The sequence below is a fragment of the Lepus europaeus genome, chromosome 22 (assembly GCF_033115175.1).
Source record: "Lepus europaeus isolate LE1 chromosome 22, mLepTim1.pri, whole genome shotgun sequence".
Taxonomy (NCBI): domain Eukaryota; kingdom Metazoa; phylum Chordata; class Mammalia; order Lagomorpha; family Leporidae; genus Lepus; species Lepus europaeus.
In genome coordinates this window covers 21,380,428-21,394,823 of record NC_084848.1, presented here as the reverse complement: position 1 = coordinate 21,394,823, position 14,396 = coordinate 21,380,428, and the positions used below count along the sequence as shown (strand labels likewise).

The window sequence follows — 14,396 nt, the reverse complement described above, 5'->3', positions numbered from 1 at the left end:
ATAAATGAGGTGATGACACAGGATCATAGATCCAAAGGGGGAATAGAGAAAATCATAAAAGTTTGTCTGCACAAAGCAAGAACAGTGAAAAGTTTCTAAGAAGGTCAGTTAATTTCAATAGCTGTATGAAACACTTCTACATCACTGTGCGAGCATTTCATTCATGCCCATTTAAGAACATCATTGTTGATTCCACTAACGTTTTTTCTAATAAGACAAATTGTTGATAGTTCCAAGATGTAAGTCTTCCAAAAAATAAATATTTGAATAAATCCAGATGCTATAATAATATCTAAAATTTCTTGGAAACTCTTGCAATCATAGGCAAGCTAAGTCAGCTTAAAAGGCTAAACTGATGGTTCCATGTAAACATAGCCTATGGGTGGAAAATGTTTAGGTATCAAGGAAAAATACTCAGAGCATTACAATAGATATAAAACGTATATATCGTTTTGTAAATTTTTCTCTTGTGAAAGAAATACAGTTCTTCAAAGTAAACTTTTCAAAAGGCATGATAGGTGAGTAGATTTTGACAATTTCTCTCAGCATATCACTGATTCTTCTGAATCTCAAATAATGAGTTCTACTAATTTTATAAAAGATGCTTACAAGGAAGGCATGAAGTTCATTTGAGACACATGTTAGCTAATCACAAACTTCTCATAACTCTGATGTCACCAAACCTTCTACACCTTGCAGGATTCCTGGGCTTTGTCAGTCTACTTTCAACAATCTTTCCTCGAGTAACTTTTCCATATTCTGTTCCACAGGTGTTTCTCCCTGACGGCCTGAGATCTTTAACTGTTCCCTTCCTTTGCCTCATTGTTCCACTGGACTACCCTCAGGGAGAACTGTGCATGCACACACAACCTTCTCTGACTTTCAAATAGAGCACAACTGGCTGATTTTTCCATCATCCTTTCCCCAACAAAACCTAGCACTACCATAGCCAAATCTCATCCCCCCACCAGCTTCTCTGACATCCTGTTCCTTTATCATACACATATAACAAAAGGGGAAATTGAAGGACAATGGCATGGGTGTGCTACAGCCAAAGTTTCGTTTTAATTCTCTAGGGGGCCACGTAAATCTCTACAGTATTTTGAAAGTAAAAATCAATGTGGCCACTGATAAGTCTTGACTGTAAACAATTAAGGAATATGAAATAATATATTCTCAATATTATTATCCAACAATTAGACAACATTACATTTTCAAAATTCACTGTGACTCTGTTTTTAATAAAATTTAAAACTTTGGAAAACTTAGATATTGCCATAAAATGTTACAATAGAGTTTGATATCCAAACAATATACCAGCTAGTGATATGACAGATATGTTGCATTAACTTTTTTTAAAAGTTTGGTTCTTGCACCCCCAGTTCCCAATGTTTTCTCATTTTAGGAACCTAATTTAGAATATACTTTCAACTGTAGATTATCTTTTATATTAGTTTTATGTTATGATTCAGTTATTAACACAATGGAAATGTGAACCTTTGTATCTTTAAGTACAATGACATATGGCAATTTGATAGTATCCTCAATACACACACAAAAAATATGATACCAAACTGATCTATCTATTCTTTTGGGGGATTACACTTTTCAGATGTTAAGTGTGGGTAAAACTAGACTGTCTATTTTAAAGATAAACATGGCATATATATATATATATGTATGTATACATATATGGCATTTTAATAATATATGACCTTAGATTACTAATCCTCAGCTAATGGGATGATAGGAAGAGCCAGTTCCAAATTCAAATGTCAAGCAAAATTCAATTTAACCAAATTCCATAATATTGAGGGTAGCCTTATATCAAAGCTTCCAAAATTACTTGTCACAATTATCTGAAACCAACTTTTTCTATTTTGCAACTGAAGACAGTTTATCAGTTTTCATCTATCATTCCTTATTGTTCAATAACTTTGGGAGGAAAACAGGGCTATAGCAGAATAGCCAGAATCCATGCCTCTCACAGAATGCCTGTGTATGTGTGTGTGTGTGCGTGCATCTGTGTGTACTGAGTATATATACTCCTGCGAATGAGTATAGATACTCAAGTGATCTTCAAAAAGTTCATGGGAAATGGTATTATGAAAAATTTTGTACAGATTTCAAAAATTTTGGCAGCCAAATAAACTTCTCTTTTACATTCCACTTTTCCACGGTCTTTTTGAAGAACCCTCATGGGTGCATCCTTCAGCTCAGCATTCAGTGAGAACAACGCTGCAGAGACTCTGACTAAGAACAAGTGGGGCCACACTGGGATTGTCGGAATGGAGAGGAACAGATTAGCACCACAGGACCCACTGGTTTTTTCTTTAATAGGTATCATGGGGTGTAATTCACCCAATGAAAATATACAGACCATATACATGCTTCAAAAAGTGATTGTTTCCACAAAAAAAAATTCCCTCATTAACACAAATATTTAAGTATTTTTTCCCTTGCAGCCCCCCTCTCTCCCTCATTCTAGAAATATATATTAAAGACCCTGTTTTTCATCTGTGAATTCTCTATGCCACTTTTAAATGAGCTTATTTCTCTGGCCTTGTGTATGTTTCTTTGCTTCATGGCTAACGAATTAGTATCAACCTCCACAGCTTCATGGTGACACTCCATGATGTTCCCTCACATTTCTGCCTCTTCTTTCCTAGCCAATTTGATCTTCTTCTAGTACCTTCCTCTCTGCCTGGAAAGGAACCCTCAGAATTCGGATGATCAACCTCCAGATTTAGGGATCCTTCTTGGCGTCAACAAGTGCACTTGTGGATTCTGGGTTATGTAGACTGGCATACAGACCTGCATAGCTACAAACTACAATGTCAGAAACTACCCTAACAAATGAAATATGAAGGTCCTAACCACATAGCCTGGGTTCCTGGACTTGTTATCAGGTACTATCTGGAGATTTTCGGCTGGGCTCTACTCATGCTGAATAAAACCTAGGCATTATGCTTTATCTTAACGTAGATAGAAGTTTCCCTAATGTGGTAATTATTCAGATGAGTCTTTTTTTTTTTTTTTTTTTCTGGTCCCAAAGCATGAGTCAGCTATATCACTTCTTCCCCAGGGCAGAATGAACACATGCTGAACCAGGATTTCCCCCTCTCCATTTTGGGATCTTCTCAGTCAGGAATTTTCAGTAAGAAAAGAGGTGACAGGGCTACTAGTTAGCCCAATGTCATTTGAACGGTGAAAAAAGTATTGAGAGGTTAGAAGTTCATGTTCTTCTGACAGGTAAATTCCAGTCTTCAGTGAGGCCAGGGGATTCCATTCAAAGAGTGGATTCGGTTCTTAATTTCCTTTGCTTTACAAAATCTCTTTTTAAATAAAAAGCTCTATTACCATCATACCTTTAACCAGCTAATCTAGATTTCATCTCTTGCTGAAATTCTTCTCCAGCCAACGCCGCACTTCTTGAAGATTATACCAGAAGGGGCCCTTTCCTCCCAGATACGCAATTTTCTGTCTCTGCACGATGCACACGCGTTCGAAGGCTACCCCGTATGCTACATTGGCGTTATTGTCCATGCGGTCAGCCACAACCCGGCACTGGGGCGGCAAGGAGAAACGCTCCAGAAGCTGGTGGGCCGCTGCACATCGGTCTTCCTGGTTCCGGTGCTTCTTCACCTCAAAGGCCAGAGAGGAGTCCCCAGGCACCGCCCAGCCATCTGAAGGATGAGCCTCATCAATGTAGACCAGCAGGAAGTCAGCCACTGAGGAGAACTCTTCCACCAGTTTTCGGAAGGCTGGCAGCTGGCTGGTAAAAGGAGGTCAAGTGGCCGAGCCAAAGTTGACCACCAGTGGGCGCTCGGAGCTGGCAAAGTCAAGGAGGTGGCATTCGGCTCCATCCGCTGTCTTGCCCTGAGCACCACTCCCAGCACCGTCACCTGCTTCAGGATTGGACACGTGCACCACACTGGAATTGGGGGCATCCTCGCCCAATTTCACCTGATGGTGAAAAAACAAGAGAGAGGGAGAGAATGCCACATTAGTCACGTTGCCACTTCAATTCACTCTAACACAACTGGTCCTAATAGAATGCAGTATTTCCCTGAGAGCAAGGGATAAACATATACTGATTTGAGGGGGAGGGGGCGGGGGAGGACCCTCAGGGCAGACAATGCAAAGAAAGGCTCAGAAAAGGATAAAAATCTTTTTCATTCTTTATGGTCTTGAAAGGTAATTATTTTCATCACTGAAGTTAACTTTTCATAATTAAGTTGAAACTCAATCTCGTTACTATCCTTGCTGTCAATATACTCATGCACACTAGAAAACACATGATTAATTGACTTCATTTTAAAAGCTATTAGGGAATGGTCTACATCCAGACCAATGATCATGTCTTGGACACAGTGCCTCTTTCTGAACTTGGAAGTACTCAGGTAGGAACTTTATTTTCTTCCGTTATGTTAAGTCACTTAATCTCTATCAGTGGACCATGATGCTACTGGGCTGTATTCCTGGTTAGAGCTAGAAAGCCAAGGGCATTCTACCTATAAGCAGAGTTACTGCCATTTAACCTGTTCAGAGCCTCAGATTTCGCATCTGGAAGATGGTTACTGGAAGGTAACAGAAGGAAAAGAGCCCTCTGTACACAAGGTACAAAGGGAGTGAAAGATTGATTTGAAAAATTCGAAACCTATGCGCAGTTTTCTCATCATACGCGCTTTCCGTGAACTTTCTGAAGACACCTGGCGCCGTAAGACATTATGTGGAGGTGCGCTGCCATTATCAGATGCTTCCCCAGTATGTGCAGCAAGAACCCTCTTCCCTGGGCAATTTTGTGTTTAAAAAAAAAATGTCCTGAGAGAGAGCATCTGCCCTGAAGTCCCCACTGCTACTGCTCAGGTAGGGGTTCTGTCACTGGAACTCCGTCATTTCCATGACACAAACATACAGCCATTCCAGAAGTCTACTTTCAGTCAATTCTTATTTCCTATGTGTTTTGGTGTACCTTTCTGTCTTATCTAGAGAGAAACACACCACTTACTTTTCTTCCATATGACTTATTAACAGGCTCCTCTGTATCACAAAATATTCAGACACAAGAGGTGTAGACAAAAACTATTCCGTGTGCTCCCTATGCACGTGGTTTAAATGGGTGATCACAGAATTAAAGAAAGTTTAAGACCTTTGGATTGTAAACTGCTAACAAAAAGCAGGCAAACTAAATTAAAAAAAAAAATACTTCAGCGTGAATGAACACAACTGGATCTTCCCTTAAAAGGATTTAATCAAAAGCAGTAACACTTGGGAAAATTTACAACACAACAATTGATTTTTATACACTAGCCTTAATATTACAAAACCTTTCCAACTGGATTAGCTTATTTCTCTCATATAAATACAGCTACATATTACACTGCTGTTAACTGAAGTCACTTAGAAGTGAATTGTTAAAGATGCAACAATCCAAACTGATAGAAACCACTCTAGGGCTTTTATTCAGAAGCTGCTGTCTAATGTTAATGCACAACTTCTTTTAACTGCAGAGAATCAAAGCTCTTTCTCTGGCCTCTGAAAAATCCCAACAAGGGAGGTTTGAAACTATATTACTGATTTTCTAAAACAAATATTAAAATAATAACCTTCCTTCTTAGAAAAGGAAGCTGTTGGTGTGATTTAAATAAATGATTTTTTTTCAGTCACCACCGAGAGAAAGTTATTTATTTTTACTAATTTTCTTGGCTACTTTGCAAATGACACCACATGGAGAAATCTAATAAGCCACTTTTGACTGGATTATTTCATATGAACTGCTACTAACATAAATTTCAAATTTAAAGATACACATTTTAAAGGTATTATAAATCTTCTAAACTGTGAGTGTTAGGTACTTTTTTGTAGATCTAGGTGGCATGTAGCACTCCTATCACCTTGCCATTTGCTGTCTCCCAATTAAAATAGTTATAAATATTCTCGGAGGGCTGCTTCTAACAACATTCTAGGTTACACTCCCCAACATACCACGACAAAAGGGCCTGAGTACAGTCAGATGAGTTCTTGGCAGCAAATTCTTAAGTAAGCAACCGAGAAACAGAAGAAAAATCACCTCTAAACTACAGAACTGTATGTTCTTGTCAGGATGTAAAAACAGCCACCTGCCTGTCAGAGTCCTTTTTGTGACCGCTAAGCTATTGTGTGGTCTTGACAAAGGGGCCTCTGACCTCGGATCCTCACCGGAGCAGACCTGTTGATCCTTGCATTAGTCTTGACCATTCAACTGAATCATCTGATCTGCTGCTTCAGTCGCTAACCGACTCTCGTTACCTACAGTTAATTTTCTTAGAAAGTTGGGGCACTCTCCTCCTTCTGACACACAATGTATTTTTCAGGCACTGAATTCTTTCCAAAACACACATCATCTTAGGAAATTTAAGACACATACAATGCTATCATTCTAAAATGAAATATTAGGACAGTTACCAAATACATAACTCAGTGTGGGAACTTTAAATTTTTTTGTTAGATTGAAAAATCTTTCTTTTTAATTTTGTTGAATGAGTTAGTGAATGAACGTTGGCTTTTAAAAACCTAGGTCAGTGAGTAAATTTACACTTCATGATAACCTTGACCTGCAATGAACATCATCGTTTTTGGGTGAGGGATAAGCTCACCAAAGCAGATAAATTTAGAAATAGGAACGCTGGAGCTCTCCTATAGAATCTTGCCAAATCCAGGACCCAGTGCTGTTGATGTATCCTGATCACCTAAGCTGATCAGTGAATAAAAGGAAGAAAGCCAGGCCTTTTTCTGTGTTTGTGCGGCTATGGAACCCAGCAGCCAACGAGAATGTCACAAACGTATACCACTACACCTGAGGATGACCAGGTAAGAGAAAATGTGTAGGTAAGATTAACAGTGTCAATAAAACTAAGGAGGGGGGCCGACCTCCAGCTGTGGCACGAGCATCCCATATGGATGCTGATTCCTGCAGCTCCTCTTCCAATCCAGCTCCCTGCTTATGGCTTTGGACAGCAGCAGAGGATGGCCCAAGTACTTGGGCCCCTGCTCCCACAAGGGAGACCTGGAGGAGGCTCCAGGCTCCTGGCTCTGGATTGGCTCAGCTGTAGCGGTTACAGCCATTTAGGGAGTGAACCAGCTGATGAAAGACCTTTCCTTCTGTCTGTCTCTGTCTAAATAAATAAATACAATCTCAAATAAATAAATACAATCTTTAAAAAAAAAAAAACTAAGAAGGGAAAATACATATCTAGGATCCAGAAGTCCATGTGTGAGCAGACCAGTAGTCCATTTTTATATGCATCATAATCACAAATTTGTCCATCTTAAACCTGATAGAGGACAAGCTTAGCCAAAATGAGAGAGAGAGAGGGAAAGAGAGAGAGGTGGAGGGGAGAGAAAGAGAGAAGAAGAGAGGGAGAAAAGAAAATCTTTGGAAACTTTAAAAAATAAAATTTTGCTTTAAGCTATAAATAAACACATTTTAAAAGAACATTACTGGCCAGCACCATGGCTCACTAGGCTAATCCTCCACCTGCTGCGCCGGCACCCCGGGTTCTAGTCCAGGTCGGGGCGCCGGATTCTGTCCCGGTTGCTCCTCTTCCAGTCCAGCTCTTTGCTGTGGCCCGGGAAGGCAGTGGAGGATGGCCCAGGTGCTTGGGCCCTGCACTTGCATGGGAGACCAGGAAGAAGCACCTGGCTCCTGTCTTTGGATCAGCGCAGTGTGCCGGCCATAGCGGCCATTTAGGGGGTGAACCAATGGAAGGAAGACCTTTCTCTCTGTCTCTCTCTCCCTGTCTAACTCTGCCTGTAAAAAAAAAAAAATTACTGTTCATTTTCATCTCCCACCCCTGCTCTGATTTGATAATAATGAATCTTAAATTTCTATTACAGTAGAGTTTCAAACCAAGAATTTTTTGGTTGGCTTGGTTATACACTCAGCTGAGATGCAGTGGTAGAATCACCAATGCCTTCAGTGATGGAAGATTCTTTGCTCTCCCGAGGAGCAAAGCATTCCTTGACCCAGAGCCAAAATGATGAAGAAAATAAAGTTGGTCCTATAATAACATGTAGGCTGCAGGAAAGAAGCTCAACAAAAACAAGTTATCCCTTGGTATTCCCAAACTTTGTTTTAATTTCCCACAGTGGCACAGAAAGTCTCCTGGCCACAAGTTACCTATCATCTTAATTTCTCCTTCTTAGAGGGTTTGTGTTTGGTTTTTGTCCTTAATGAGACATATTTGCCAAAGAGGCATTCAAAAGGCATTTTTTACTCTTGCGGAAGAGTAATTAGGTCGGTACCTCTTTCCCTGCCAGCATTAGCTGCTCTAAAGAGAACCCTGCCCAGTATTTAATGCTCAAACACAAGAAGCATCATTGCCACTAATTGGTCTTGAAGTTCCGATGTTCCCAAAGGGTCCCTTTATTTTGCAAGGATCAGAAAGGACAGACGTAAAATGTGGTATCGTCATCACTGACTTCTCTCTCTCTCGTCTGCACTAGACAGTTGTCCTTTCTTTTTTTTTTTTTTTTCTTTTTTTTGCAATCAACATCAACAGGATACCAATAAAGGAAGTAAATAAAGGATTTCCATGTTTACCACAGGGGACACCTCTGGGCCAAGTCCAAAGGTTGCCGCAGACATATTTTATCAATATGAACAATAGTATGAATACACAGCAAACACAAGTTTTGATTCCTTTGATGATGGATTCCTTTCACCGACAGTGTTCAGTGCATGGAGAAAAGGATAATTCTGCTCCGGCATGCGGACTGTGAAATGCAGGGCCAGGGGGAAAAAAGAGCCATTCATCCGGTGGAAGCTGGAAATGGAGCATATACTACTAACCTTCTTTTTTTTCTTTCTTCTTTCTTTTTTCTTTTCCACAGCCTGAAAAAAGGCTTCTGGACAAACTATCACATAAGCTCATGATTAAAAAGTAAAGCAAATGATAAAAATGGGAGTGGATGTGTGACCCAAGTTTTACACATACTTCTTGCTACCCAAAGCCCTGGAAATGTCTTCATTAACTATCAGGAAGTTTCAAATTCTTCGACATAATGACCAAGCTACATCAATGAACTTAGAAACGTGGCCAAACAATCATTAGGAACAGATTTAACCATTTCCGCTCAGATGGGCCAACTAAATCAGAGCCAAAGAACAGGCTACCTACTTCTGAACTCAGCTCCCTCTTGGCTCTTCTCTTTTGGACTTGTACCTTGAAAATAGCACTCTCGGCTTTATCACTTCCCAAGGTTTTATCCAAGAGACACAAGGGCTCTGGCTGTGGCCTTCTCTGTGTTCTTCTGGGGCTGTTTTCTCTCTTTAAAAAGCCATTTTCCATTGTAGAAACTAATGTCAAAAGGCTGGAGGTGAATGAGGAGGAGGAGGGGAACGTCAAGAGACCCTTTCAAAACCAAAATTATATGTTCAAATGAATATGTTTTCTGTGCTCGGCAGTATTAACCGTGCAGAAGGCAAACGGCTTGTCAGCATCCATACTGTGTGTTTATTTTTACACTTCATTTAGGTAAGAGCCAGGCTCCCAGACAGGACAGTTTGCTTATTGGTTGCACACCAGCACAAGGACACAGTGTTCAGATGCAATGATATTGACTACAGAGCCTTAAATCACAAATATCTGTTATTCACCTCAGAATCTCTGACTGGTCTCCAGTGTCCTTTCAATCAAAATTGTACATGGAAACCCTCTCTCACCAAATCCATGCTATCTTTGAAAACTCCCCTATAAATTTGAAAACCTTTCAACGTTTTCATGAAGACAATTTTTTAAGTTCTATGTGAATTCTTAAATTTATTTATTCCTGTGTTGCCTCTTGTGGGAGCAATCACAAGAATAAAAATTCTACCGCACTTTCTCTAAAGATCTTCCAAAGTATCTGACATTGACAAGGAGAATCATGTCTAATTCTGTCATAGGCGGACACTCCCTTCCTCCTGGAAACCTTTGCCTCTGGAGGTGGTGGCCTGAAAATAATGCAAGTCAGGAGTGTGAAACACTGTGACGTCCTCTCAGACACAGCCTCCTCCAGTGTCTCTAGAAATGGCCACACCCAAAGACCGAGGCACGGCTGCCAACCTCACGCAGGATGTTACTCAACCTGTTAGAGAGGCTCTGAGGGACCCTCAAATGCCACTACAGCCGCCGTCAGCCTTGCTCTAAGTGAAGGCAGAAAGAGACCCCGTTTCAGTTCAAGCTATGTTCACAATGTTTCCATTGATTACACACTCAGTCCAATCTTGTCTCTGGATTTATGGGACCTGGGGCTGCTTCTGTTCCTGGTAGCTATTATATAAATCATCAAAAGCAAACATTAAGAACATCAGTCTTGAACTTGGTCACTCATCAGATCAGTTGGCAGAGACTAAGAAATACAGAAGAGGAATAGAAAAACCTTATGAGCAAAGGAAAATCAAACACCCATCCTTCCCAAATTCCTGAAATAAACAACATACTGCCAAATGATGGAACATTATACATTAGTGAAAAAATAAATAGGAAAGTTTATTAAAGAGGTATTCATTTGCTTTTCCATGTTTACTTCAATAAGCTGATTAGTGAGAGAAACAACCTCTACTTAACATTTGTGGATGATGTTAGAGCACCCACGGTTTACGTGACAGATAATGTTTCTGTACGCCATCCATAAAAATAAGTAAAATTCATCAGAGAAGTAATTTTTCTCTTCCCTAGGCAACAATTCTCTTTCAAACAAGTAAAAATATACTTAGCTCAAACCACTGACATGTCCATGTTACCTGCTAACATACACCAAGTACAGGTGCAGATTAATTATATGTTTGATAAACTGGTGTACTCCCCTACACGGCTTCAAATTCCCCACCCCTGAAACAAAACTGAGAAATCTCACATTCAGTGCATACACTTGAAACAGAATGATCCTTTCAGGACCACTGTGCTCACACCTTCTGGTTGCCCTCACATACATCCTTCTGTAACATGCATGAATTTTGACGAGTACAACTGGAAGTTTCAACTCATAGTCTCAGAAAGGCATATCTATTTACTAATAAGACCGCTTGGTAGTCACATGTCTAGGCAAAAGTGCAAACATCCTACAGGTTACTCAGAACAAACATGGGTTGTAACAAAACTCCTCTAGTTCACAGAAGATATTTTCTTCTTAAAGATTCAATTTTCAGTGGAACCTGCCCTGCCCTGGATCTTTTCTGATTCCGAGTTATTTCTTTTGTTTCTCTGGTATACAGCTTTATTTTTCTAGGGTTTACTGCAGAGAACTCATTTGCTTCCCCCTCTGGTATTCTGAGTTTCTGGTCTCTATTTCTTTGGTTCTGCTTGCCAAAAGCCCACAACGGCCCTGAACACCTGGCTTTGTATTCTTCTCCCCCTTCCTTCCCTGGCACGGTGGACAACGTCCCCCAGTACCAGGAGGGGAAACCAAAACTGTCTGCTTTGACAGCAGCTTCTGGCAGGTGAGTTCAGTCTTCTGGAGCCTGGGGGGGTCCCGGGGGTGGGGTGGCACGGGCGCAGCTTCCGCAGGCAGGTAAGTGAGGCGCTGTTGTAGTGCCCAAGTCTCAGGCTACACAGCTTTGGCACAGGGATGAACTCTTTCCAAAGACAACTTGGGCTACTTTTGGGAAACAAAGCAAATGTGGTGGCCCCTAGAAAGTCTGGATTTCTGACCGATCTTCCTCTTGCAAACTGATACCTAGTAACTCAGGACTCGGAGCCTAATAACGCTGTCCAGCGGGTCCAAACCCAAATCAGTGTAGAAGCTTTAACTCTTGCCTCTACCAGAAACGAAGCTACTATTACACTCAGTCACATTCGCTGTGACCATTGTGTTAACTTGTGTGTTTCTGTGAGAGTTTTCAGGAGGCATTTCTCTTGCCTTGCTTTTCAATGCCCAGCCCTTCCCAATGCTCCTCACATAGCCTCCCATGAAGCAAAACATCAAAATTCCAGTTTATGACAAAAGCAGAATAAATGCAGCAGCCTCCCATCCCCCAACACCTCTGATTTTTCTAGAAGTTATTCTAAGGGCACAGATAGTCTCCACTCCAACATCACAGCAAGCTATTAATATTTCTTATTACAAATATTCTTTATGCAGAAACACACATTGTGGCTCAGTATGCCACCAAGCTTTAACCTGTGCAACAGGTGTAGACAATAAACACAAAGACTCCCTTATCCACAACCAGGAGGCAGCCCCCAAACGGGGTTCCACATGCTCACCCCAAGGCTCCCCATGGCCTCCAGCCGTCAACGTCCCCGCCCCCGCCCCTGTTGCCCCAGGGAGAAACCCACTGCTCAGCGCAGCTCACCTGTTTGTAGGCGTCAAGGAGGAAGCTCTTCCAGACACAGCGGAGTCCCTCTGAGGTCAGCATGCGCCGCCACTCTCCGCGAGTGGACTTGGAGCGACTCAGCAGCAACACCACGTGCTTGAGCAGAATGACCGAGTCATAGAGCGCCAGGAAGAGGCAGTTGGAGAAAAACACTGGCAGGATTTGCAGTGTGATCAGCAAGTCTACGCTGAGGATGCCCATCTTCTCTGCGTCCTGAGTCAGTCCCCTTGTGCGCTCCGGTTCCCCTTCACCCTCTTATTTAAAAGGGGGGAGGTGATGGAGGGGGTGGGGAAGGTAAGGGGGAAGGTTGGGAGGTGGGGGAGAAGGAGAAAAACTAAATTAAAAGGAAGCCCAAGCTGTCTCCTCTTTCAAAGAAGCAGAAATGGCAAGCCCAAGTTCAGTCTCTCCAGCCCAGCAGTTGGAGTGTGCCCATCAATTCATTCAATTCGGAGCTGCTGCTTTTTTTTACAGGATTTAAGATTTAAAAAAAAAAAAAAAAAAAAAAAAAAAAAAAAAAAAACTGGCGTACCCGTCCCTAATCCAGTTACCCCTGTGAGAGTCCGTTAAAGACAGGCAGTTCTACTTTCATTTCCAAGCACCTATGAGACTGTGGCAGAGGTTGCAAATTTTTCTTTAGCTTTTCATTGTCTCTATGTTCTTTGAACGTAGCCTGTTTCTTTCTTGAGTTGCCAGAGTTGTTAAAATGTGCTTTAAGGGTAGTTTTTTGGTTGTTGTTCTTTCTTTACTCCGTTTTACACACACTTTCTGTCCTCTTCCCAGCCTGTCTCCCTCTCTCCCTTCTCCAGGAGCGACTGATTCCTCTTTTTCCTCACTCCCTCTGGCTTTGCCTTCCTGCTATCTGTCGTGCAAAGTGTCTCTCTCTGCAGCCCAGTGAGTCTCTCTGAAGCCTTTTATACATTCCCTGGCTAATTGCTGCAATAGAGAAATGAAAGCCTAATCTTGGTAAAGATCTTGACGTCATTGAGAAAGAGGGCTTTACTTTGGCCAGGACTGCAGTGAATAGAAAAGCAAAACTCGACAACTTTTTTTTTTTTTTTTTTTTTTTAAGAAGGGGTGAGGGAAAGACAGTGGAATCTTGCTTTGTGATTTAAAGAGAGAGAAAAAAATTAATACTTTTGACAGCTTTCAGGAAATGCTTCCAAACTTTGGGGAAAGTAATTTAATATAATGTGTAGATGGCTGGGGTTATAAGCTCTCCTCTGATTATCATTATTCATTCATGCCTTTTTTTCTTTGGGAAACAAAGGGTCCTGGAAGACAGGTAGCAAAAACAAGAGTAATCACAGATGATCTTTGCTCCAGGTCTTGGAAGACATGAATGCTTAACATGTGATTGTTACGCCTTTCTCCCAGGAGTTTGTCCCTTCATCAGATAGGTGACCTAAGTCCTTTGAATATTTTTGAGTCATAATCATATTTACGAAAATGCAAAGTGAGTTATGAGGTGGAAATTTTTAAAACTATTTGAGTAACATCACTGCATTTCTCTAAAGCTTCTTGCAGAAACCAAATACAAATTTTCTTTTTGATTTTACTGAAGTTTCCAATGCTAAAAAATAAAAAAAAAATACTCTAGACATGAAGGAGCTAGGTAACCAGACCTTCTTTTAGCTCTATTTTGTCTTTATGCAGATAAAATTAAAATTTCTCATTGAATGGCATTATGAGCCATAAGGCTGAGAAATACATTATTTATAAGAGTGCTCTTTAAATTCAGCACTTTCTTTGCTTCTGTTAGCGTAACCCCTAGGAGACATGACATGTTAGAAAATCTTCCTTTTTGCTTGAAAGATAAACTTAGTTAAATATATAGGTAATTAGCAACCACTGGTTCAAGGTGCACATTGACCATTGTTCAATGACTTTCCTCTCCCATTAGTCTCTCAGACAGGTATTCAGGCAGACAATGCTTTGATAGAACCTCTATCTCACAACCTCCATCTCATTCTAGTTCTTCCTCTCTTAACTATCAGATTACCATTAGAGATTGTTTTCTTGGAAGAAGGAGGGGTGTCTTGGAGACATGAGGTGGGTG

At 41.0% G+C, this 14,396-nt stretch overlaps 1 protein-coding gene across 1 annotated transcript; it reads right to left on the bottom strand.

The window, feature by feature from the left end:
- Positions 1-391: 391 nt before the first annotated feature.
- DIO2 (iodothyronine deiodinase 2) lies at positions 392-12,866 on the bottom strand. Its single transcript, XM_062181259.1, is given in 3 exon segments — positions 392-3,393; positions 3,396-3,966; positions 12,320-12,866. Coding segments are annotated over 3 exon segments (816 nt in total). The 5' UTR covers positions 12,542-12,866; the 3' UTR covers positions 392-3,370.
- Positions 12,867-14,396: the final 1,530 nt, after the last annotated feature.